The sequence below is a fragment of the Pseudochaenichthys georgianus genome, chromosome 7 (assembly GCF_902827115.2).
Source record: "Pseudochaenichthys georgianus chromosome 7, fPseGeo1.2, whole genome shotgun sequence".
Classification (NCBI taxonomy): Eukaryota; Metazoa; Chordata; class Actinopteri; order Perciformes; family Channichthyidae; genus Pseudochaenichthys; species Pseudochaenichthys georgianus.
The window spans coordinates 11,433,709-11,459,352 of NC_047509.1; the positions used below are offsets into that span (position 1 = coordinate 11,433,709).

Here is a 25,644-nt window from a genome sequence, read left to right on the forward strand (position 1 = left end):
AAAGGAAATAAATGTTTTTTTATTTCCAAATGGCATCCGAACTAATATTAATCAATCACATTGAAATGTAAAACAGGCAGACCACTATATATTATAACGGTTTCAGTATTTGCCTGTGATAGCTCATTGTTTACACTAAAACCCCTGGATGAACAGCTTAGCATTCAGTGGGAATTTGGCTTTCAGCGTCTCCATGAGATTTTTCAAGGCTTTGACGGCAGCCATTAATGTAATTTGTAGTGAGATGATAAACAGAGTGATGTGTGTTTCTGCTTGAGCAGATAGTCAGATTTGCCCAACGCTCCAGTGACTCTTGAATATGTAAAAGTGCTCAGCTCTAGTGCTTCAGCCTGACAGTTTGACGGCTATGGCGTATTAAGCTCAGATAATTGGGTGATATTTACTTACAGAGCACACAATCACTCCACAAAACTGTTTATTTTTCCAGTAATGATATGCTAGAAATTATTCACTGTCCTGACAGGTCCAAATTGTGTGTGTGTGTGTGTGTGTGTGTGTGTGTGTGTGTGCGTGCGTGCGTGCGTGCGTGTGTGTGTGTTGACGGTAGGCATGCATAGTCTACATTTCTTTTTCAGCAACAAAAAAATAATAATTAAGAAATCTGTTGCATGGTTGTACGTTATATCCAAGCAGTTCATTTGTTCCTAAGGGTTTCAGTGGAGCAACAAACCACATGCGGGCTGATATAGTGACATTATTGTGGGTTGTCTTCTTTACTGATTCCCCCTTAATATTTATGAGTGCAGGTCCAATGATAGCCTATAAGCGGGCACAGTAACACAATACATTACATGTCACTTGTTAGACGCTTTTATCCAAAGCCAAGGACAATCCCCACAGGAGCAAATTGGGGTGAAGTGTCTTGCCCAAGGACACAACGACATGCTGACTGCAGTGGGACTCAAACTTGCTTCCTGATAACGAAGTCCAGCACACTATCCACTGAGCCACAGCCTCCCATATACACCCAAAGGATTGGAATGATGCTACTACAGTTGATGATGATTTAGTTATGATACTGTCATTTCCTTAGATCTCTTTCCTTATACACTTTTTTATCAGGAAATCATAAAAAATCATATCCCAGTCAACATGTTGAGGCTTGCGCTTGATGGTGACTTCACAATGTGGACAAACTTCTGATTGACAAAAATGATACTGATGAATTTACCTGGAAGATGGAGCAATTTATTATCACACCCACTTCTTGAAATTGCTTCATGTTAAATATACAGCGGCTGTGTCCTCTGCCATGTGAAAGAGTTCCACTGTGTTTGCTGTCGGTGAAACCCGCACTGTTTACATTAACTCCCTCACTCCGTCTTCTTCCTTATCCCTGACCCCAGCCCCACCTAAAAGAAACACTCTTTTTTGAGGTTTCTAAGAAATGAGGCGACCAAGTTTAAAAAAGATTTGCATTGTATAAACTGCTCAACATTTCTCATGATTGATAAAAGCAAAGGATGGTTTTAAATACACACTAGCTGAATTTATGTCTGAATTTAGTTGTCTGTTTTGTATTTCTCTTATACTTTTTGTTATGTCTAAAGCATAATCCAACATGATTGTTGTATGATTTAATGAAATTACATTGTTTTTGTCTTCATATTCAGCTGTATATATATATATATATATATATACCCATGATTATGATATATGTCATTATAAACCAAGAATCACATCTGTTTTGCAAACTCTGCCTTAACTAAAGTGCCTTTTTCTTTTTGCAGAATGAAGCTTTAGCATCTGCATGACAAGATATGAGCAACACACAGACTATACTCTAGATGTCCAATTACAAAGCCAGAACTCAAGAATGAAGACCAAATATGCAATGGTCTTCATCTGTATCGTGGCCCTGGTCATCATTGAAAAGGAAAGCAACATCCTGTCAAGGTAAGAGAAAAAAGAGTCAGTAATCTGTAATGTAAGAACTTTATCGGACACTTCTAGAGCTCACTGATTAACATGTTACAGCTTCCTTGTTTCTTTGTTTAGTACATGACAAAATGTTAAAATTACACGCTATACTGGTTGTTGTTGTGAACTGTCTCTGAGAGATGAGCAATATTTGTATTACTTCTGGACAAAGCCTGGCTAACAGCTCCCACCTGTTTACATTATTTATGCTAAGCTAAGCTAACTGACCACTGCCTGTAGCTTTGAATGAAATGCACAGACATGATAGTGATCTTCACATATAACTCTCAAAAAGAAAGCAAACAAATGTGTTTCCCATAATATCAAACTATTCTTTTCACGTGTGTTTAGACCAGGGGTTCTCAAAGTGCGGCCCGCGGGCCAATGGCGGCCCTCGTAAATGTTTCTGGCGGCCCGCGATAGTTAATGTGACAGGCTGAAATGCATGCGTTATATTTTAATCCTCCGTGGTTGTATCTAGTAAGAATTAGAATGAGTAGCTTTCCAGCGGTATCTCCTGTGAGACTGTAACCAGGGCACAGCAGCCAATATGGCCGCTCAAAGCAGCTTGACTTTACACTGTGTGGGATTGGTGGATTCGTGTGTCCGTCAAGGAAATCTCGGCCGGCAGCCATCATCGTCTGAAATGACCAATGGACATCGAGAAATCACTAAGGGCCTACGCACCAAGTAAACAAAACATAAACCACGTGTCTCCCATCAGTTTAGGTCTGTGTGGAGAGAGAGAGACAGAGAAAAAGGCTAAAAAAAACTTTACAGTTGCCGACTTCGCTAGAGATTGTTTCCGCTAGCAGCAGTGAAGATAGAGCCTCAGAACCTGAAGTCTTCGACTCTTCTGAAGAAGAAGAATACAAAAACAACAACAAGGATCCATTTGGACATGGGTAAGTGTAAATATTACAGTAATAGTGTACTGGCAATGTGTGGGGAATACCGCAAAAATGAACAATAGGTTTATTGATATATATTTGTTATCGATAGTCATGAACTTTTTCTTGGGACAAAATAGACTCTCCATTAGCAAACGTTTACTCTGTGTTAACATTATGTTGGTGTGTAAAAGTGAGATTACATGTGGAGATGATTAAATTAATCATGTATTCGTCCCAAAACGGAGACATTTACAGTGACATGTTTTTGCCATCGATTATTTTATCATACTGTTCTGTACAGATGAGACTTTGTAATCAGATGTAGCCTATATGTGTGTCTGTGATTTTATACTGATTGTAAAGTAACTGGAAATACCTGTGTGTGTGTGTGTGCGTGCGTGCGTGCGTGCGTGTGTGTGTGTGTGTGTGTGTGTGTGTGTGTGAGAGATGGAGAGAGACTCCTTCTGCAACCTCCCAAACTTTATTTTTATGTGTGCATTGTTATTTGTGCTTGAGCAACATTTTACTTGAACTTTATTTCAATGAAATTAGTTGTAATTATTGTCCTACACAGGCGGCGTTTATCCAGCAGCCAGAACATCCATCTGTGCCGGCCCCCAGGTCAAGATCTACTGTGGCCCAGAGCCATCACCACCAAGGACCAGCAGACCATCATCACTACAGCTGCCTCCACCTCCATCTGCGGCTGCCACCAGGTCAAGATACACCTCAGCACAAAGGCTCCACCACAGCCAGCAAGGAGGTCTCGTGGAGGTCTCGTATAGCACTTGTACACCCCACCTACAGCCCATGCACCATCACCCACATCTTCACGGCAGCCAGACCCACTGTCTTGGAAGACAGACAAAGACCTTGACACTGTCTTGACATTTATAATGAATAGTTGGTTGAAAGTTCTGATGTTCAATTTTGTAAATAGTGAGATTTTCCAGTTTCTTATATTTATATAAATAGTTGGTTGAAAAAAACATATTTATAATAAATTGTTGGTTGAAAAAAAAGGTTGAATGCTCAATTTGTATTTGTACGCATAACATGAACCTTGGTATGTAATATGAAGTCATTATTCAGTCCTAATGTATCTCAGTCCCTGCTGTGGTGAAAGTAGAGTGATAAACACCTATTTTACTCAAAATTTGAATTTTATGTTTTTCATTTTAGATATGAATAACACATTTATATACAGTGTAATTCAAATATTTCACTGCTTTGGTGATCCTAGGACTTTGGTAACCAAATCTAAAACACCAAAACAATTCGATCACATGAGTAAATGTGTGTTTTCACAAGAGTTTTGAAGATTTTCCAAAAATCGGATTTCACATTTTAAGCTTTTGTGCTACTTATCTCATCAAACAGTGCTCTAAGGTGAGCAATATGCATATATAGCAAGACCAGAGATTGTCCTGAACATTTTGATATGTAACACATGGGGTGCCATGTTAGCAGAAATACATTTAAAAGGTGATTTAAGAAAACATCTAAAAATCGAGAAAATACCCTTAGACTCCAGAGGGTTAAGAATGGTGAAACTGCGACCCCTGGGTTGTCATTCCTAAATTATGAATGACAGCTTGTGGAAAGTTTGCTAGACTACTGGTTGCATGGCAACTAGGCATCTCGCGAGTTGTGGTAATTGGTTAGTACAATAAAGAAAGGATTTGTTTTGGAATTATTTTGTGTTCCGTTTTTTTTTGGGCGGCCCTCAATCCAATATTGGGTACCTAAATTGGCCCTCACTCATCAAAACTTTGAGAACCCCTGGTTTAGACCAATGTTGTGATTCTCCTGCTATGAGTCAAACATACGGTGGCTTCATGTACTGTATGTGTCAGCTAAATATAAGACATATCTTATGTGTTTATACTTATCAGGCGTTTCTGTCTCAACAGAGTCTCTGATAAACTGATCCAGAGGCAGGCCCCACAGCCTCCACTGGATTATAGCAACATAACACAAAATGGCTCCCCAAGTCTCTCTGAGGAGCAAGAAGAGGAAGAACTAGATGATGTAGGCACGTACAGCTTCAGCGGTGGCCGTAAGCACATATTACTCGTGGCTACAACACGGACAGGTTCCTCATTTGTTGGGGAACTTTTCAACCAACACGGGGAGGACATGTTCTACCTGTTTGAGCCTTTGTGGCACGTCGAGCTCATGCTGCCCACGGCCACAAAGTCAAACAACGGGACAGTGTTGTCAGGAATCTACCGGGATGTGCTCCAGGGGCTCTTCCTGTGTGATTTCTCTCTCCTTGAGAAGTACATCGCCCCCCCACCTAAGGACCACGTCACCCCGGCTTTTTTCCGCAGAGAGTCTAGTTTATCCCTCTGTGAAGAATCTGTCTGCAGTCCTGTAGTCAAATTTGTTTTTGAAAGGTATTGTATATCCTCTTGATATTCACTGTTTTGATCAAGCTTACGATATTGGTTGAATTTTGAAAAGGAACCAACATTGAACTGTAACACAGTTGCAAAGGGGGAGGGGCAGTATTTTATTTAACACTGTCGGCATTAGTTTTAAGTTTAGATTTAGATACTGTAAAATTATTATAGGTTATGTTATGTTATGTTACCCCTGACTTGAATTTTTTTTTTTCTTCAATTTGGTAAATGAATTGCTCTAAATACGACGTATGACCCCTGCATTTGGAACAAAACACAATAGTTGCTGAATTCACTGAATATTGACTTTGAATGTATTTAAGTTTGTACATAGTAGTTGCATGTACAATACTCTTGTAATGTTTTGCAAAACGAGACACTTAAAGACATAATTTTAGTGAGTTCTTTTAGTGGTTGACCTCACCCCTTCACCTTTTTATGTCTCCTGTCTTGTACCTTTGATCTTATTTGAAAGAATCATTGATTATCTTTTATACTTACAAATTCAGCCAACAGAGTTCCATGCCCATTCTTAATCATGCTTATCATATCATACCATGTAAGTGTAAACCTAGTCACCTGAAAAAAAATCCTCTCTCTTTGCAACCATAGAAAAATATGTTATCATACAAATCCCTACCACTTCCTTATTTTTTTAGGTTTCACTGTAAGACTCGTCGCTGTGGGCCGCTGAACTTGACCCTTGCAACTGATTCCTGCCTTTCGAAGCAGCACCACGCCGTTAAGACTGTCCGTGTAAACCAGCTGGACACGTTGCAGCCTTTAGTGGAGGATCGCCGTCTGGACGTTAGAATTATCCAGCTTGTCCGAGATCCACGGGCCATCTTAGCATCACGCATGGTGGCTTTCTCTTCGAAGTACCAGATATGGAAGACCTGGGCGCAGGACGGCCAGCTGCCCGAAGATGACGAGGAGGTAAAGAGGTTCAAAGCAAACTGCGACCAGATTAGGATGTCAGCAGAGGTGGGACTGAGCCAACCTCGCTGGCTGAGGAGACGCTACATGTTGGTGCGCTATGAGGATATTGCCCGCTACCCCATGCAGAAGGCAGAGGAGATGTACAGGTTCACAGGGATACCATTCAGTCCCCAAGTTCGGGAGTGGATCCTGAGGAACACACAGACCATGCAGGAAGATAGCGGGATTTTTTCCACCCAGAAGAACTCATCAGAGCAGGCAGAGAAATTGAGATTCAGCATTCCCTTCACACTGGCTCAGGTAGTGCAGAGGGTGTGTGGACCCACAATGGAGCTGTTTGGGTACAGGTTTGTGGATGATGAAAAGACACTGATGAATAAATCCATCAGTTTACTCGAAGAGAAGCTCTTTCTTTAATTCAGAGGTAAAAAATGAAGCTGAGAATCTGGAAAACATTTCATGCAATGGATCCAAACCAGGAAAAGACATTATTGCACAGACCAAAACTAGTATGCAAAGGTGCCAAGAGACACAACATGTTTTACTTGGGACAGTAAGCTATTGGCCATACAATAATATTCACTCTCACCAATGATGTGCCTCATTGATACAAATGAAGAGCTACTTAAGAAAGAGAAGTATTTATTTGTGTTCTGCGTTCACTGAGAGGCCTGGTATTTAAGCTTTACTTGGTGTTTTACATTTAAAAAAAAAGGCTTAGATGTCAAGCCTGACTTGAAAGGGATTATTATGTAATATTTTATTGATAGTTGATCATCTACAAAAGTGAAATGATGGTGACGTGTGTTAACTTTGTGTGTGTGTCTGAGAAATAAGTTGTTTCTGTTCATAGTTCATGACGCTAGTGCTTACATTTGTCTAGTTCAATGTATATTTTGATATATCAACTGATAGATCACTTTAGTTTAGATGTGGTGTGCTTTAATAGAGCTTTACATATCCGACTCAGGTGAAATTAATGTGGCATTTTGTGGTGTCTTCACAAGGAGTATTGATACATCTCCACAAAAAGTACTCTGTGTGCAAGTACAGTATGATCTTAGATGTAATTAACCAAATGCCATTTAAAGCAATTCTCAATATATCGTAATGAAGAAGCTAATCTAGATGGATATATAAAACTCATTAGGTGAGATAAAATGAGTAGATATATTGATATCTTACTTCATATACCAACATGTGTCTTTAACAACCGAGTGTAGTTTTTCCCAAAAGAAAGTATCCACAGCAGTAATGCATTTTCCAGTGCTGCCTCCTATCCTCTAAGGCAGGGGTCTTCAACTAAAATTCAACGAGGTCCAGTTAGAGAAAATGTCCCCATGCAAAGGTCCGGAACTTCAAAATGTCTAACTTGCTTCATGAATTAGTGTGAAATATATTGAAGTGACCTGTAGCTTTATCAACGTCTGCATGTAATCAACAGCTGACTGCCAATCAAATAAAGAAAGTACAAAAACAACAATATTTATTGTAAATTAACATTACTTAAATACTGTGGATATGTGTAATGTTCCTCTCGGGCTGCATTTACAAATAAAATAGAGACAATAAATAAAATAGCTTTTGAAAATATGTGCATCTTAAAAGTGCTTAATTTTAGATAAATAAAATAAAGTGTAGCAGCAGCTTGAGAGTCCCTTTTTCTTTGTTAACCGTTTCACATCATGACTTAACAGTTTCAGACAATTATAGAACAACATCAGTCTTTACACATCATAACAATTGAACCGTTTTAAAGTTTCTCTTTCTTTCCCTCTTATATTGCAGTCCCTCACTCACTTTGTTTAAATTCAGTGTGAGAATTGAGCTCGAGCTTGTCCTGCCAGGAGTTTGTAAATCTGGGCTGAAATGGTGTCAGGGCCATTCTCATACACATGCAGGTGCTCATTGGTTACAGTGATGCAAACACAGGTATGGTGAAAAAAGAGAGAACTATTCGAAGAAGAAAAAAAACAGCGTAATATACCATCTGAAAAAGGCCTGTGCTATAATGCTTCAATTAACTGGCTATTCTTTATAATATACTCAGATCAATAGGAGACAGAGATGTTATAGTTATAAATCAAGGGTTTTTATTATTATTTACAGCAGGGGTGGGGAACCTTTTTCCTTTCAATTTTTACAACATCCTCCGAGGGCCGTACAAATGATTGAACTCAACCTCTGCTTAAAAATACTAAAATCACAGCCCATTAATTTGGCCTTTCTTTCATGCTGTGCAAAGAAAAAGCAACCTCTTAATCCAGATATCTCACCATGACTCACGCATGCATGCACGAGCACGGTGTGGCATGACCACCAACACAGAAAGATATGGACACAAGATGTGTGCAAATGTATTTAGTATCCTATCCATGTGAACATGATTTAAGTGTGGGGGGACCGGGACCTAACCTCCTCTAGGGGGGTCCGGGGGCATGCTCCCCCGGGAAGATTTTATTTTTTTTCAATATTGAAGTTCAAAGCATCAATCTGGTGCACTTTGAGAGCAACATGAAGAGATCTATGGATACATCTCTCAACACCCATATGAAACAGAACTGTAAGCATATTTTTCTTTTTGGATATTTTACAAATCACTCCCCTTTTAAACTCTATTCTTGTTATTTTTAACAACTTTTTTTGTTACTGTCATATAGTATTTTATACCTGTTTTTCATTTAGTCTCATTAATAACAATATTGATCATTTCAAGGTGTGCCTTATCCACACTGAGCTGAGGTTATTTGAGCCTCTCAGGGGAGAGGTCTCTTCCACCTGGTTGTAGAAAAGCTCTTTCAATTCGTTAGCATAGCTAGTGTAAGGAAATATTTGTATGTATTCATGCAAACTGTGAAGAAGCTTGAAAATGATTTGTGTAGAAAACTGGGCTGGTTTTGGGCCTGCTAACATGTGGTTTTTTGAGGACAAAGGAAGAGGGGGAAGGTCAGGAGTTAACATACAGTCATCCCTGTGGGGGAATTTAAGATGTGGGGTGTTGATGATAATTTGGGCAGCCAAACTGGTCTGGAAGGGAGGCGCAGATAACTCCTCCGGTCAGCGAGGTATTTAGACAGGAACCCCGTTGTGTGCTCGCCCTCTTTCTCCTCTGGCTGGCTGGCTGGCTGGCTGGCTGGCTGGCTGGCTGGCTGGCTGGCTGGCTGGCTGGCTGGCTGGCTGGCTCACGTGAGTATCAGGTAAATGTGGGATCCCACAGAACTGTATGTAATTTGTACTGTATTGATTGTACTTGATTGTATTGCATTGTATATTACCATTAAAGTGGATTATTGTTTAACGGTTAAGTGTATGCTCTGGATTCCCTTCATGTAAGATAACAGCTATGTTTAGGGACGCGGGGGGATTTGGAAATGCGGCCAAGTTATCATTTAAATCTCCTAACAAATGGTGATCTCCGACGTTTCTGAATAAACATGAGCTGTGGAAGGATTCAGGCGACCAGACTAGGTCGGGAACAAGCACTTTTAGACGCCTCGGACAATAGCAGGGCCCTGTAGGATTGTCTGTAGGCGTTTCAGAGTGTTTTTGAAGTTTGAATGGAGTATACAATGCATATTTTTTACCATGTTAGGAAAGTTATATATAACACGTGAACGTTGATCGCTAGGTATAGAGAGTCCTGCGTGATGAGAAATTAAAGCAGTTTAGCGTGGATCTTCAGGTAGTTTAGTCCTGAAGTGGCGTGGGAGCGGTGCAGTTCGTGGGCTGTGAGGTGTGAGTCCCACACGACGGAACCTGGATGATCGATATTTCAGATCGATCCGCCGTTTAAAACTGGGGGTAAATAAGAGTCCAAGACCAAATAAGCGAAAGTGTCAGCGGACTTTTATCTGTTAAATCCTTGGGAGAGAGCGCTAACGTCACCTACATTGTGACGAGACCGGCTCCCGTTTCCCTTGTCTGTAAAAATTGATTTGAAAGGCGGACGTAAACATAACGTTGATCGCAAGGTAGGCAGAGAGTCCTGCGTGACGACATATGTAGCACGTTATCAAGCCGGACAAACTGTACGGGGAATAAATCTGTGTGATTTTTACCTGAATAAACCTGTGTGACCGATTGTCTGTGATAATCAGACATTCGCTCAGAAGAGTGAAGCTCATTTGTGCTCTGCTGCTGCCATCTAGTGGCTGAAAGGGGGGGAAGCACGTTAATTAAGTCAGATAAATAAAAGCGAAGTCAATATATTGCGTATATTTAAATGAATGAGCTGTCTGTAGGTTGTCATTGTTGATTAGTACAGACCTTGTTTTATGTTGGTAAATGTAATGATACAAAAGCAAGCTATTCATCACAATTGTATTTTTAGGTTATGAATAAAACAAAAAGTAGTAGCATAAGGGATAAGCAGAAAGGTTTTTGAACGCTTGTCAGTTATGACAAAGGTGCTTATGCCCGCTTCGGTTTTCAATGTTCGCCATCACGTTAAAACAGGATTGGTGGCATTTTCAGTTCATTGCTTGCTTCCACACGCCTTCCCCCTCCTTGTCTCTTTCACGACTATAGTTAATGCATTAGAACGATTGTCAACTTGCCGTGTTTCTAGGAATCGGACTCGCTGTTCCGGAACGGCCTTTCAAAGTAAAAGCCAAAGGCCGCTGTTCGCCAGAGAGGCCTTCACAATAAAACAGTAATTAGCTTAACAATATATTTAACTTATATTGCGTCCTTAAAATATTGATTCATTACAGATTTAACCTGCTTGCAACACAACTTAGATAAACAATTTCAAGTGGTTAAAGGGGGTTTCCTGTCTGGCTCATTTGATTTAGAACTGAAGTAAGGGAGAATAGTGTTTTATGAGTCATTCCTCATGGTTTCTGAAGATAAATCATCAGTTTGTCTGGACTTTGATATAGAGATAGGATCATGGTGGAGAAGGAACACCTTTTTTGGTTTCAAATTAAAGAAGAGTTTAAGGATGAAGTAAGCAGGACTTCAACTGGTCAAAAGAGATTTTAAAGTTTAATATTCTTGGTTAGCAAACAAGACATCTGATTATTATGTCACACATGATAATCTTGTTATAGAAACTAGCTTAAAATATTGGAGAAAATATGTGGATGTTCTTTCGTAGTGTGTGGAATATGTGATGCTGGAAACATGTACGTTTTTCAATGTATAGGAGAAAATGGTTTCCTGAAAGAGTTATGTTGGGTAAATATGTAGCAATGGATGAAACAATTTTTAGAGTGAGTTTTTTGTAATATCATTTGTAGACATCAATTAGGTTGTTTAGATGGCATTTAACAATTAAGACAGATAGTATGATTACAAAGAGTCAGAGTGGAAAGGGTTGGATTTATTTAACCTCAGTGTGCTAGATTTTTTATAGGTAATGCGTCCCGAGACCTGGACTCCCCCTCTGAGTTAGAAAAGGCTACGATCCCGACCCTCCAAGCAGACAAAAGACCTAACCCAACGGGAGACTCCTCCTTCTCCATAAAACAGACAGAGAACCAGAGCTGAAACAACAACAACAAGACTGCAGCCAGAACTATCTCCACCTGTGGCATCCAGAACCAAACAGCATGCTGACGGGCAGAGATCTACGCTCATCAGTCCCTCAGAGGGGACCATGAAGTTCCAAGCTGAGCACAAGCGCAAAGTGTGGGACATGAGCAGAATCCGCCCTCCATAAAAACAGCAGGGAGACTGTAAAGGAGGAGATGAAATGTAAAGCAGTGCAAGAACATTGGCATGAGGGCGCATGCCGATGTAACTGGGCCAATGGCTGACAGCGGATGAAGTTACAGCTGATGGACTGAAGAGAACACAGAATCAGAGGAGTTGGCATGGTCGATTAGAAGTGAGGAGGCCGGGGTCACGGCTTGAGAAAACCAGAGGAGGAGAAAAGGAAAACGGGAATGAGTGAGTTTACACATAAACACACTTATTCACAAAACGCACATTTAAAGCATAAATACGTAAAGACAGAAAGATTTATTAAATTAAAAATAGCAGTAAACTATTAGAGTAAAATGAGAACACACTGAGGGTTCAGAGTACAACCATATTCAATCTTTTCATCAGGTTAACAAAATATTCTTTGACATTTTTATTCACGTGTGAATAAAGTAGTGGGATAGTTTTAGGAACCACTCTATAAGACAAATCTTTATCTGTATGGATAATGTTAAAGGGAGAGCTGGTGCCAAGCCAGATATCGTATTCCAATCTAAATAATTGATTTCACCATTGTAGCATAGTTATTACCATAGGAAATATGAAATGACTTCTGTTTTTAAATCCTTGATAAAGGAGGGAGTAATGGTTGCATGTTCGGACATCCAGGGTTCCACACACTGCTAAAGAGTTTAACATTGGTTTTTAGGTGGACCAGAATTGATGACATGTGGTTGTTATACCATTGTTATCGTGAACAAAACATAAATAAGGACATAGTATCTGCTTGAAGATGAATGGATTTCATATCCTAGAGGGGATTAGTTATTGTGAAGACTCCACAAGGTATCTACTAATGTATTGTAAAGAACTTGAATTGACTTGATAAATAAGTGAAGATAAGAAGATGTATGGACCATAAATTAGTCAAGTGGTAAATAAAAATAGCGGAAAAGAGGGGAACTATTAAAGGGAAGTGGAAAATCAGTCTAATACACACTGATAAAAAAAGGGGGGGGGCATGAAGGAAGTATGCACTGTACTTTTTATTCGTGTGTGAATTTGGTAGTGTTTTAATTTGTTACAGTATTGATCAGTTCAAAGGGAGAGTTTTAGTAACAGCTCTATAAGATCAGATAAATATTTATTTATATAGGTCATGTTGAAGGGAAAGCTGGTTCTAAACAAAATATAGTATTTCAATTTGAGGTACTGGTTTCATGTTCAGACACCCAGAGTTCCACGCACTGTTAAAGAGGGTAACATTGTTCTTTAAGTGCACCAGAATTGAAGATAAATTGATAGAATGAGTTATGGAATACATAGCAGATCTTTACAGATCCTAGTAATGTTTTGACACAAGATAGTGATGTACACATGTTTCTGAAATAGATCTATTAGTCATTTTAATACTAATTAGGTGTAAATGAATTGCAGTAATAGTAATAGTACAATAAGGAAGTGACATTTTTTTGGCTAGACACTTTTCAGGGAATGTGGGAAACAGCAAGGAGGGGTTGGAGATATCTTGAACATTATAGTTGTAATTGTGAATTAATAAATGATGGCGCTCCATATATACAGATTTGTATAGACGGAGGATGCTGGCCTGTGCTGGAACATCATAGTCTCTGCAGAGCACGACACATGGCCAAAAAGACTGAGACCAACTGACCGACAGGGTAACTTGGGAAGGCACTGTCAATGACTGACTCTGCGGTGAACCTGACCAAACCTGACTTTACAACTTGACAGTGTGAGTGTGAGTGGGTGTATGTCTGCACCTGATCAGTGCAACTGCATGATTTAAAACGATGACTAATCAAGCATGTTTTGGACTAACACATTATTTTTGTGTGATAATAATGTGTGAAATGAGAGGTTTCCTAACATTGCACAAAAGGGGAAACCGTATCTAATCTGCTTCATGATGTTTCACTCCCACAGGAGGTGGCGGTTTGAAGAATGTGAAACTCAAACTATGACATTTGGAATTCTGTTTCTTTTAGGACTGAATGATGGAGAGAAACACTCTCAAGTGTTTACTGGGAAAAATGTTTGGTATTGTCTTATAATCCATTATGACCTGAAGGTTTTCTTCCCATACAGGTTTTTGTTTACACATGAGAGAATGTGTAAAAAAGGGGGAGTGTAAACTTTACAATGTACATTTTTCATTTAGGGACTGAAAGGAACCTGCTGCCCAACTCCATTGTTCAATCTGACCATTGATTGACAGTTTTAGAATTGACCTGCTCCATATTTGGGGATAAGAGACTGTTTGATGAATGTTGACATGTCTCTAATATTGATTGAGTTATAGCAGGTAACACAGATAGAGAATCCGTGGCCAAGGGGCTGCCAGAGAGATGTAAGTCCAGAATGGAATACTGGAGAGGCTGACCGGTGAGTAATGTTTCAACAGACAACATCATGTAACTAGCCTGGTAAAGAAGTAAGAGCCATAGACTTTATTGTTTAGGTCATTATGGGGATATACATTTCATCTACATTTGTAATAGAAAGACATTTGATGACAGTTTGTTGGAATTTTGTATTCATTTTTTAGTAGGATAATATCTAAGAACTGACGGGTAGAAGCAGTATCACCAGGAAGCCATTCACTTTGTTAGTATTGTGATTTTGGTTGTTTTTGAATCCATAAGATTAGTGTGTTTCTTTACCAGAAACATTAGCAGTTCAAATCATATTTTTAGATTTTTAATGGGATCTCAGGGATTTCATTTAAATAAATACAGATGCTTGTCAGAAATTCAGAGCTATTGAAATATGTTATTTAGTTTACCTAAAGATGTTGGGGTTCTTATTTAGTGGGCACAGTCCAAGATTCTGAAGCAGCACAATTAATTTAGAAAATCTGTGCACCGATGTCGGTTGTTGTAAGACACCCCACCAACAGGCTCCAAGTTGCCACGCACTGGTGGGTCAAACAGCCGAGGGCCCCAGAGCCCGGAGCGTAGGCTTGAGGGATTTGTATCAGATTTCTCCACACAGGTTGCTGACGCCGAAAGAGGGACCCGAGACGCAGGAGGCTGACTGTCAACCCCAGGCTCTCCGGCCCCGACCGAGTGACCCAGAGGACATCCCATGCCGTCCGCCTACAAGGAAAGGGGGACAACTGGTACCACTGTGCGGAGCCAGTGTGCGGCGGGGGAAAACACCTGCGAGGACCCTAGACGACATCAGGACAGATCTGGCTCTCGTCATGGAGGTCGACTCGGATGCTGTCATCAGCGGATTGGAGGAGAAGGACCTCGAGGACATCCATCATCCATCCAGCAGTCGTCCCGGGAGGCATCATCATCGGACCGGAGAAGGAAGATCGGGAGGACATCTATTCAGCATCGACTCGGAAGCCGCCGTCAGCGGATCAGAGGGGACAAAGACACGGCAAGCCAGGATGGCACAGGGGACTCCACTCTCCGCTGAAACAGGAGTGTGGGTTAAGTGCAACAAGACGGTGTATGGAGCCAGCCAGGCCTGCCAAGCTATGGGCAGCCTCTACCATGACAGCTGCTTCACCTGCAGCGCCTGTAGTCGAAGGCTGAGAGGGAAGGCGTTCTACTATGACGCAGGAAGGGTTTTCTGTGAAGAGGACTTTCTGTACTCTGGGTTCCAGCAGTCTGCAGACAAGTGCAACGCAGGTGGACATCTAATCATGGACATGCAGGCCCTGGGGAAGTCTTACCGCCCGGTTGCTTCCGCTGCGTCATCTGCAACGAGAGCCTGGACGGAGTGCCCTTCACTGTGGACACTGAGAATGAAAAGTATGGAGACTCAGCAGACAAGGATGCAGTTTTTTTGCAAGTGCCTTGTGTAAGTTGCACTCTTGTTTAAGAGTGCAAAAGAGGGAATTGTAAGGAAATATTTGTATGTATTCATGCAAACTGTGAAGAAGCTTGAAAATGATTTGTGTAGAAAACTGGGCTGGTTTTGGGCCTGCTAACATGTGGTTTTTTGAGGACAAAGGAAGAGGGGGAAGGTCAGGAGTTAACATACAGTCATCCCTGTGGGGGAATTTAAGATGTGGGGTGTTGATGATAATTTGGGCAGCCAATCACTGGTCTGGAAGGGAGGCGCAGATAACTCCTCCGGTCAGCGAGGTATTTAGACAGGAACCCCGTTGTGTGCTCGCCCTCTTTCTCCTCTGGCTGGCTGGCTGGCTGGCTGGCTCACGTGAGTATCAGGTAAATGTGGGATCCCACAGAACTGTATGTAATTTGTACTGTATTGATTGTACTTGATTGTATTGCATTGTATATTACCATTAAAGTGGATTATTGTTTAACGGTTAAGTGTATGCTCTGGATTCCCTTCATGTAAGATAACAGCTATGTTTAGGGACGCGGGGGGATTTGGAAATGCGGCCAAGTTATCATTTAAATCTCCTAACACTAGCTAACCAGATGCTAATAACAACAGATCGCCACTGTGCTTACAACTAATGACACAGCCACGCAAACACTGTGGCATGTGTACGGCTCCTTATGGGTATTGCAATATTTGAAGAGCTGGAGCGGCGTTCCGGTGCTCTCTGTCAGCACTCCTTTCAGACGAGACATGCATGAGTTGTATGAAAGGTGCTATATAAATAAAGCTTTATTATTATTATTATTATTATTATTATAACTTGTACTTTACATGTTCATTGCATATCCTAGATTAAAGGTGGGGTAGGTAATTTTGGAGAAACCAGCTCGAGTGCGCTAGAATTTGGAAATACACAGCTGGAAAAAATCTGCCAATTCCTTACAGAGCCCCTCCTCCAACACACACGAACGCGCACATGACCAATGAGGGCACGAGATACGTTTGTGCACAGATGGAAGGCTGACAGGCAGGTAGGCCATCCAGTTACTTTAGCCAGGCCGGCTCAAATGATTGGTCGTGCTTTTTACAGTACTACGGCTTCCATAGATGACATTTTTTATGTATTTTTTGTCTAAGCACTTATTCATTGCTATCGAGAAGTTAAGAGCATTCCATGGAATATAACAAAAAGTGTATCTCGAGCCGGTTTCTCAAACTTACCTTTAAATTAAGTAAAACTATTTTATAAATTTGTTTTATCTGTCACATATTAATATTGAATTGACAGATTTATTATCTCCATTTCTAATCCTTTAAATGGGCCATGAAGAAAACACTTTATTTACTTATTCACACATAAGAATGTAATATGACTGTAAACATGTGAAAAGCTGAATAAAAAGATAATTTAAAAAAAAAAAAAGAATGTAATGGGCACTTAACTAGTTGAAAACTGTATTTTACAATTATTACACTTTTGTTCCTGAAGTGGTTGTTTATGGCCAACAACCAAATAATTTGGCCACGCCTGAAACGAGTGACTTATTCCTGAAACGAGTCACTTATTCCTATCCATCTCTCCTGTTCTAGTCCATCCTAATCAATCATGCCACCACTCTGCATTATGATGTTCTTTGCTCTAGAGTTCATGACCAATATGATTACAGCTCACTCAAAGGTTTGTGGCATCTCAAATAAACCAGGGATTGAACATCACGTCGTTGGAACATCACATAGTTTCTTCTTCTTTTTTTGTTGCAATAAAAGCAGTCGTCATCCGTGTGTGGAGAGGAACTCAGCCTAATCCCGGGATATCAAAATGGCATTATGTAAGAGCCTCTCTGATCCAGACAGGACAGGCAAAACAGCAGCACAAATAACAGATTCAAATGTATTTGAACAAAAAGCCCCTAACAGTTTAGGGTGGATATGCAGGCTTAATCAGTACATGATCAGCATGGCTGAATAATGGATGTCTCCTGCATAGCTGAAATACATCCAGACTGAAGAAAAATGCAAAACAATGTTTTATTATTGATTGATTATTAATAACCTGAGACATTTATACCTGCCACCAAATACATGTTTGGAAAACGTTTTAAAAAGGAAGCTCAATAATATAATAGAACTTGTGCAGCTATAAACAACGTGTAGTCTGAAAGGTCCCATGTCATGGCCATTTCTACTGATCATAATTCCATTGTTGAGGTCTACTAAAATAAATGTATATTGTGCAATATTCCAAACTCACATTGGTTTCTCATACAGCATCTCAGTATAGTATGTGTATTCACTCTCTGTCCTAAACGGCTTGTTGGAGCTCCTGGAGACTCTGCAGACCGTTTACATGCATAAAAAGCTACATAACCAGAAAAGCATGACATGGGACCTTTAAGTTTTTATATATTAATTGGTGAAGTAATTTCAGTTTAAATGCTCCGAAAAGATAATAGAAAAGTAATTATAATATTGATCCTGTTCATACTCTTAGTTAGCATGCTAACACTTTTCTGCAGTAGTTACCACACACATTACTGTACAGCTGAGGCTGATGGTAACCACTTTTACCACTTTTGGTCATAAATAATTATAAATGATGAGGAAAGATTGGATGGTGCTAGAGGAAAGTCAGATAGTTATTGCAATTCATCCTTGAACAAAATGTGTAAGACAGTGTGTACAGAAACATGGTGTTGTTAGAGAAATACTTATCGGTACAGGTCAGATAAAGTCTTGAAGGTACCAGGACCAGGACCAGTTAGCTGATTTTCTTTCATTCCTAGTAACCAAAGTGGGGGACGGACTGACCGACTAACGTTGCATCCCGAGAGCCTCGTGATGGTATAAGAAGTCAATAAAAGCACAACAATATCCAACCCAACCTTCTATTGTTTAAACAACAATTACACCTTCCCTCCACATCCAAACTCATCACTATTTTAAATGTACTGGTCCAGAGTTGGACGAGCAAGCAAGCATGAGAGGGGCACTAATGGAACATTCAGAAACTTTTATTTATAATTCTCCTCCTCCTTTATGATGGTTTTAGCACAGCAGGCATTTACTTTTAGCGGGAAGTATCTGGTCCTGACAGTGGGTCTATAAACATTGACTTTTAAGGCCATCAAAGTTTGAAAGAGTGTGCTTTTAAGAGCAACGTGAGAGAACATGGACGTGATGTTTAACAGAATCCCACAAGACGCACGCAGATGTTATACAGCTCAAACAGTTTTTTCCACTCACCATTTCTCTTTTAGCAGCTATAGGGAGCTGTTTTCAGAGGAAGACTACGTCAGTAAGTGATCGGATGAACACAATGAAGCGTTTAACAAAAACTTAAGACAGCCAGATTTTTTTTCTCTTTAGTACGGAGACCAAAAATAGAGCTAAAATGTGACTTCGCCAAATGGCCAGAAATACGAAGAGCAACCTAATGTTGCTCCGTAACTGCTGGATGTGCAAATAAGCAACTCTTTGCTAACACCAAATGAAATTCATCTTTAGCAAAATGTCAGCATGGAAGACAATTATTTTGCATGCTGATGCATATGGTTTGTTTCTCGTATACATCCTGCATTCACTCCAGCTCATTTATGATTTCCTGCCATCAATGTCTGAAGCGTTCAATCCTGGCTATTGTCATTGTAGCCAATAGTCACAGTCAGCAGCACCTCCCCTACATTGTTAGCCTATCATCTTGCTGCTATATATTGACTTGTAACCCCTGTATCATCAAACCTATCATATTGCCAAGTTTTGCAAAGCTCTGTCTCCCAGTCTTGCAGATTCTTCATTTTATCAGCCGTGTCATCATAACACATCTCCCCATAGAATCTCAACAGCAAAAATGAGCTGTCAATACTTTATTCTCACATTAAATCATGCATTATATACACTTATCTTAACTTATTTCACATGTGATTTGCATTTCAATGTTGTCTGTGCTGTCCTGAAGTGACCCTAAATAAATCTGTTATTGCAAGATGAATGAACAACGTTAAGGAAGACTGATCAACAGGAAAAACAAATGAAGTAATTAAACAAAGCCTCTCCCAAAAGACAGTAGGATGTGACTAATAGTCAGCACTCAAAAGCCAATCCAATTTCAAACCAAACAATGTCAATCAAACTGGCGGAGGTTTCCGGACGCTGCACAGTGCAGAATGTCAGCAGAGTATCTCTTTTTTCTTTTCTCAGCATGTTCACGCGGCAGTAGGGGACCTGACCCCTCCTTTAATCCCCCCATGCTGCTCTCCGTGACACTTAACAATACCCAGCCAACACCCAGCACTGATCACAGGAAGGGGTGTGTATATGTGTGACAAAAAAAAAAAAAAAAGCACAATGTAAGCAGGTGAGAAAAGATCTTAAACATGTTTCTCACCCGGTATTACACTGCACCGCATCATTTACAGACCCCTTACAAGTCAATTGAAAGACGGTTCAGAGGACAACAATTCAATGAATGTAAAGACCAAAAGCTCTTTCAGGACATGCAATTCAAGCATTTTAATCCCTTTAATTCATTCATTTAAAAGCATTTGTTTTACCCATACACATGCCTTATCTGTTCAATCAGTAAGTATGTCCGTTTAAAAGTTGTTAATATGTTAAAATCAAGAAGACAACAAATATGCTGGTCTGTTGCTTATGTCGTTTTTCAAATACATGACTAGATGTATTGTTGCAGGTAACATAGAATTAAACAAAAGCAAATTAACAACGTTAATATAAAAGAGAACAAATAGTACAGTAAACAAGGTGCACTAAAAAATATAATATACACCTATATTCTATATTACAAAGTGAACATTGAATATTTTAAATGCAATATTCTGAGATACAGTCATAAAGATGCTTGACAAGCTTAGCTATAATGTGTGTATAGGTATAAGGTTCTCTCTCTGAGTGTGTAACTCTATGTTGTTGAAGAGTCTCTCTCTCTCTCTTCCTCTCGCTCACTTTGTGCTTTTTTCTCAGTCTTGTGAAAGGTTCTGCTTAGTGTTGGCCCGAGACTCACACCCACGGAGACTGTGAATTGTCAGAGATGGCAGCGCAGCTTTCACTTAGCATGAGGGTGCACCATCTATTGGGGTAGCGGTTGGGGGGGGGCTGATGACTTTGTCTTAAAGGCCCATTACTCCAACACACCAGTCAAAACATTTAGTGTGCTCAGTATGTTCTGAAGATGGTTAACCCCTAACCCAGGGGTCGGCAACCCGTGGCTCCCTTGAGCTTCGTATCTTGTATTTGGAGGTGATACTGTGACACATAAATAAAAAACAAAACGGTTTTAATTAGGTCAACTAAAATATGCGTAATATCTTGCTACAGTCCCGCACCAGCGCCTTTTCTTGCAGGCGAATAACCTGACCCCCGGCTCGATGAGCGAACTATGGATAAATAAAAAGAAAAGTATCGTAGGAACACAGAGGGTTTAATTCTGCGTGGTTAGAGTTATATGCTTTCACAGCAAATGACGTTGGCTTACCGGTATGTTTGATATGTGGAGCGAAGTTGTCAAAGGTGATGCAGCCTTTACGTATTGGAGGGAAAACACGGAAGAGGAAGACAGCTGACGATCTTCAGTCATAATTCAATCAGTTAACTCTTTTTAGGGTGCAGCTAAAGGTTTATTTATTTCAAAGTGGGCCTGTGTATTTTTTTTGTATTCTCCTTATAAGAGTTCTTTGTTTATTATAAGAGGTAAACAATTTTCTATAATGTAATAAATAATAAATGCAAAAAAACTGTAGTTTTTGTCTATGATGTAACAATATATACAACTTTATAAGCTATCAAGCTATCACATATGTTTTGCGGCTCTGGAGGTTGCAGACCCCTGCCCAAACCACACATTTGTTTCACTAATAATAAATAACATTGTTCTGAGCTGCCTAGTCCTGGTTTAATTAAGACAGGGAAACATTTAAGATTACGAACTAATGTGTTTGGCAAACGTAACGCAATTTCAAGTTACCTTAATAAGCACCGTAACTTTCATGACATAATTTCTCGGTCATAATCGGTTGTTTCCGTGAACGGCCGACTGTTGCGGCTGCAAGGCATTGTGGGGCAGCATTTTCTCCTCTCCTTTCGTAAAGGGAGGTCCAGTGGTTCCTAAATTAAAGGAGGTTATAAAGGAAGTTTGAAACCTCCTTTCCTATCACCTTTCTAGAGAATTCGAACGGCACTTATCATGGCTACCACGGAGGTACTTTCGGGTAATTTGAATACGTTAGGAAGGTTCCTAAGCTAAATGGACTATTCGACTGCAACCCAAGAACACAAGAAGTCAAATATCGCTAATACTTAGACCCAATGCATAATGCTTCAATATATAGAGAAATAAAAAGTTTATAATTGGACAATCGCTGTTCTGTCAATGTTTTCACTCATCCTTTCAGCACTGTCGAACTTCAAATGCTTCAGAGCCGTTCCGGGGTCCCAAAAAACTCAAACAATATTTCATGCTAACGTGGAAAAGATCATTTATAAAGTCCTATTCCCAGTGGGAGCAATGACTGATGGGATATTGTTGTTGAAAAGTTGCCAGCAAGAGTGCAAGTCAGAGCACATTGGCCTTTGAGGAGCATCTGGAACTTCTTAGAACATCTGTGTTAGATCAGGCTCTGTAAAACACAGAGTAGCTGCTTAACTAGTGACAAAACATAAGAGTCTCCCACGTAGGTTGCCCCTTGTCTCTCCTTTTGAGCGTTGGTTATTTATTTCCATTTTCTTTCCTTCCATTAATTCTTTCCTGCCTGTTAATGCTCTGACATGTGCTTACTGCAACGTTTAGCCTTTGTGAAAGAGTGTGTGTGTGTGTGTGTGTGTGTGTGTGTGTGTGTGTGCGTGCGTGCGTGCGTGCGTGCGTGTGTGCGCACGCGTGCGTGGTGCCAGGCAGCTGCTGGGTTTGTGTACTCAGCCTGAGCCTCATGTCTACACACAGCTCGTACTGCCCTTATCTGAAATGACCCGAACCACATTGACACATAGAGTGAAGCCACGCCTGCTCCTCCTGCAGGGCGGTCCCGAGGTGAGCGTCCACCGGCTTCTGCTAACCGAGACACAATAAAACATTGTATCTTTACAGTGGAAAAAACTTCACATAAAAACTATTTTAAGCTGCTGATGAATGACGATCTCCTGTACTGTCATTTCTGTAATTTGTGATGAACAGCCGGGAAGAGTGTGTTCCTTTCTTAGAAAATCATGTTCCAGGACATTTCCAGGACAACATCAATCAAACTGTTTATTGGGTTTTCTTTGTTCCTCAAATCTGTCATTGTTGGGACTGACATGAAGCAGTGTCATTTAAACAATACAAGTCTGTAGCATTTTGATGTGAGGGCATAAAATGTAATTACTTTTAGATTTATTCATTCTTTGGTTCTTTGTTTTCACAATTTTTCTGTAAATCCTATTTACTATTGATGCACAGAATGTCCCTTTTTCTAAATTGAGAGCTTCTATTGAGGAACAACGAAGCTGATCCAGATTTGCGTCCGATATGACGTAATATCGGAAATGTGGACCCACGGCACTATCAGAAAGTTGCTATCAGAAACAATGCCCGACTGTTTCGGACGTAATATGGTCGGTGTTCACATTAGCATCGCTAACACTCAGAGCTAACCTGTACTGGAGAGCATGTGTGTGAAGAAGCAGGAAAGGAAAAGGAACTCACCTTGTGGTATAACCGGCAAGAGGAACAAGTCCTTCAACCCATACGACCAAATGGGCCGATTGTTCGGGCCCTTATTACGACCAAATATGTCGCTTGTTCAAGCGCTTAATACGTCCTTTAATTACGTTTGAAACTGTTCGCCCTCTAGTGCTCCCGTTGAATGCTAACGTTACAGATGGTCGTTTATTCACAAATAACCCTCTCTGTAAAATCCTAAATTGTAGGATGGTTTGGCCATTAAAACGCTTTTTGATTAGATTTCTAGCGAGAAGTGTATATTGTACTTTTAGAATCCACGTCCAGTCGATATGTAGGATATATAGTTTGATAGATATTACGAAGATGATTTGAGGTATGCGGCAGCCTCCATGTAAAGTTACGGGTTGAAAACAGTATTTCCGGTCTCGACGTTTTCATAATAAAACCAATGATCAAATGATTTAACAGTGATATCTGCACTACTCATCCACTAAAAAACATCAGTTTATCTTAGTTAATTATACGAAATGTATTGGTTTAAATTGTGTACAATGCTTTTGTGTTTTTCCCATAGATTTTTCTCTTTCGATTCTGAGAGACACCTTTCTTTTTTCAGAGGTTTTGATAGGCTAAAATATCGATTGTTTTAGCCGCAATACATGTCGGGATATGGTGTTCATGCGATATGAAATCGGAAAAACATTTTTTTTAAATAAAATAATACTTAATTCCGAGTGTTCTTGCTTTTCTCTTTGGAAGTCATCACATAACGGCATTGTAATACACGGTTCGGCTGCATCAATTTCATCGCGGGCCACATTAGAATTATGGTTGCACTCAAAGGACCGGTGGTAACTTCAAGACTATATAAATATACATAGATAAATATATATAATATATATAAAATAATGTATTATTTTACAATATTTCCTCTGCATTGGATTATTATCTAGGGTAATAACTTCATAATTAACTACGTCTGAAAGCAGAAGTCTAGGGCAAATCTCCCAAAGTCTCTTCAGTGCGCATCTCACAAAATGAGATGCATTGTGGGACATGTAGTTTATGGGCAACGTGCTCCTGTAAAGCGGCACGTAACCTTATAATAAACTGATTATATTCTTTGCAAGCTCTTGTGGGCCACATCAAATGAAGTGGCGGGCCGGATTTGGCCCCCGGGCCTTGAGTTTGACACCCCTGTCGTAGAACGTCTCGCGGGCGGGCGCGCGTAGACGAAGGAGGACAGTGGACTGGACAGACACACAAAATATACCGCACTCACTAACGATGTCACCAGTGGCGACTGGTCATTAGTGTCAGCAGAAAGTATTAAAAATAATGATTACAAAAAAATGCAAAAAAAAAATAAAAAAATATATTAAATATATTTTAAGATCATGTTTAATCATCTGATTCGTCTGTACATTGCTGTTTTAGTCTGTGTTCTTCTAATTAGTGTCTACAGTGTGTGCCTATTGAGCTGTTTAGAGCCATGTGGGACAAAACCTGATCATGCCCCTCCCTCTCACTGTCTAAGTGAACGGTGACTGTAAAAACTACACTGCGCATGCTCAGAGTATGTTCCTATTTAATGTGTGTGGCAAAAAATAATGACCATAGGAGCAAAGTGCTGCCATCCCCACCATACGTCATCTCACATAATTCAGAGCTGATTGGCTGTAAGTACGTGTGCCGCGAAAAGTGTGGTGTGTGAAGAGGAGACGAGAGAGCTGCAGTGACGCGTCCTAAAACCCGGAAGTAAGCTGCGCATGGCTTCCCTCGACCTAAAAGCAATGAGATTTCTCTCCATAGGATTTTAGAAAATAGCTCAAAATAAGATCTGTGGGAAACGTAGCTGTTAGATAAATGCACGTTTTGTTCAGCCGGATAATATCCACTACCCTACTTTTATAATTTTCGAATCATAAATCTAAGCCTATTGATTAGATTAGATTTATGATAGACTTTTGAAACTACAAGAACATATGGAGGACTTTTACAAAAAAGTAATAGAGATTTTTGTCCAGAAGGAAAGGCAAATGGACTTCATCTTCAAGTCAAGGTAAGACCACCATTTTATTGAAAATGGGATCTTACTAAGAGAGAACAATTCAATATTTAAATGATAAAATTACATTTTTTGGGTATCCTTCTGTTGAACTGTCTGTTTAAAATTAATTGAAGCATCATACAAAAAAAGATTTTGAAAATAATATTAATATTATTTTGATTTAGGTCAAAATATAATATTTGTAAACCTGAAGTGCCAGTGCCTCACCAGCCATGAACCTCACTGCAGAAGCTTATAGACATCTAAGTT

At 40.0% G+C, this 25,644-nt stretch overlaps 2 protein-coding genes across 2 annotated transcripts in view; one reads left to right on the top strand and one right to left on the bottom strand.

Moving 5' to 3' along the window:
* The window catches only part of adcy6a (adenylate cyclase 6a), an 80,414-nt gene that overhangs the window by 31,693 nt on the left and 23,077 nt on the right, over nt 1-25,644 (bottom strand). The window lies entirely within an intron of this gene.
* On the top strand, nt 1,838-6,687 carry LOC117449025 (carbohydrate sulfotransferase 3-like). Its single transcript, XM_034086359.1, has 3 exons — nt 1,838-1,917; nt 4,748-5,233; nt 5,899-6,687. The coding sequence occupies exons 1-3, from the start codon at nt 1,838-1,840 to the stop codon at nt 6,593-6,595; spliced, it is 1,263 nt and encodes a 420-aa protein (XP_033942250.1). The 3' UTR covers nt 6,596-6,687.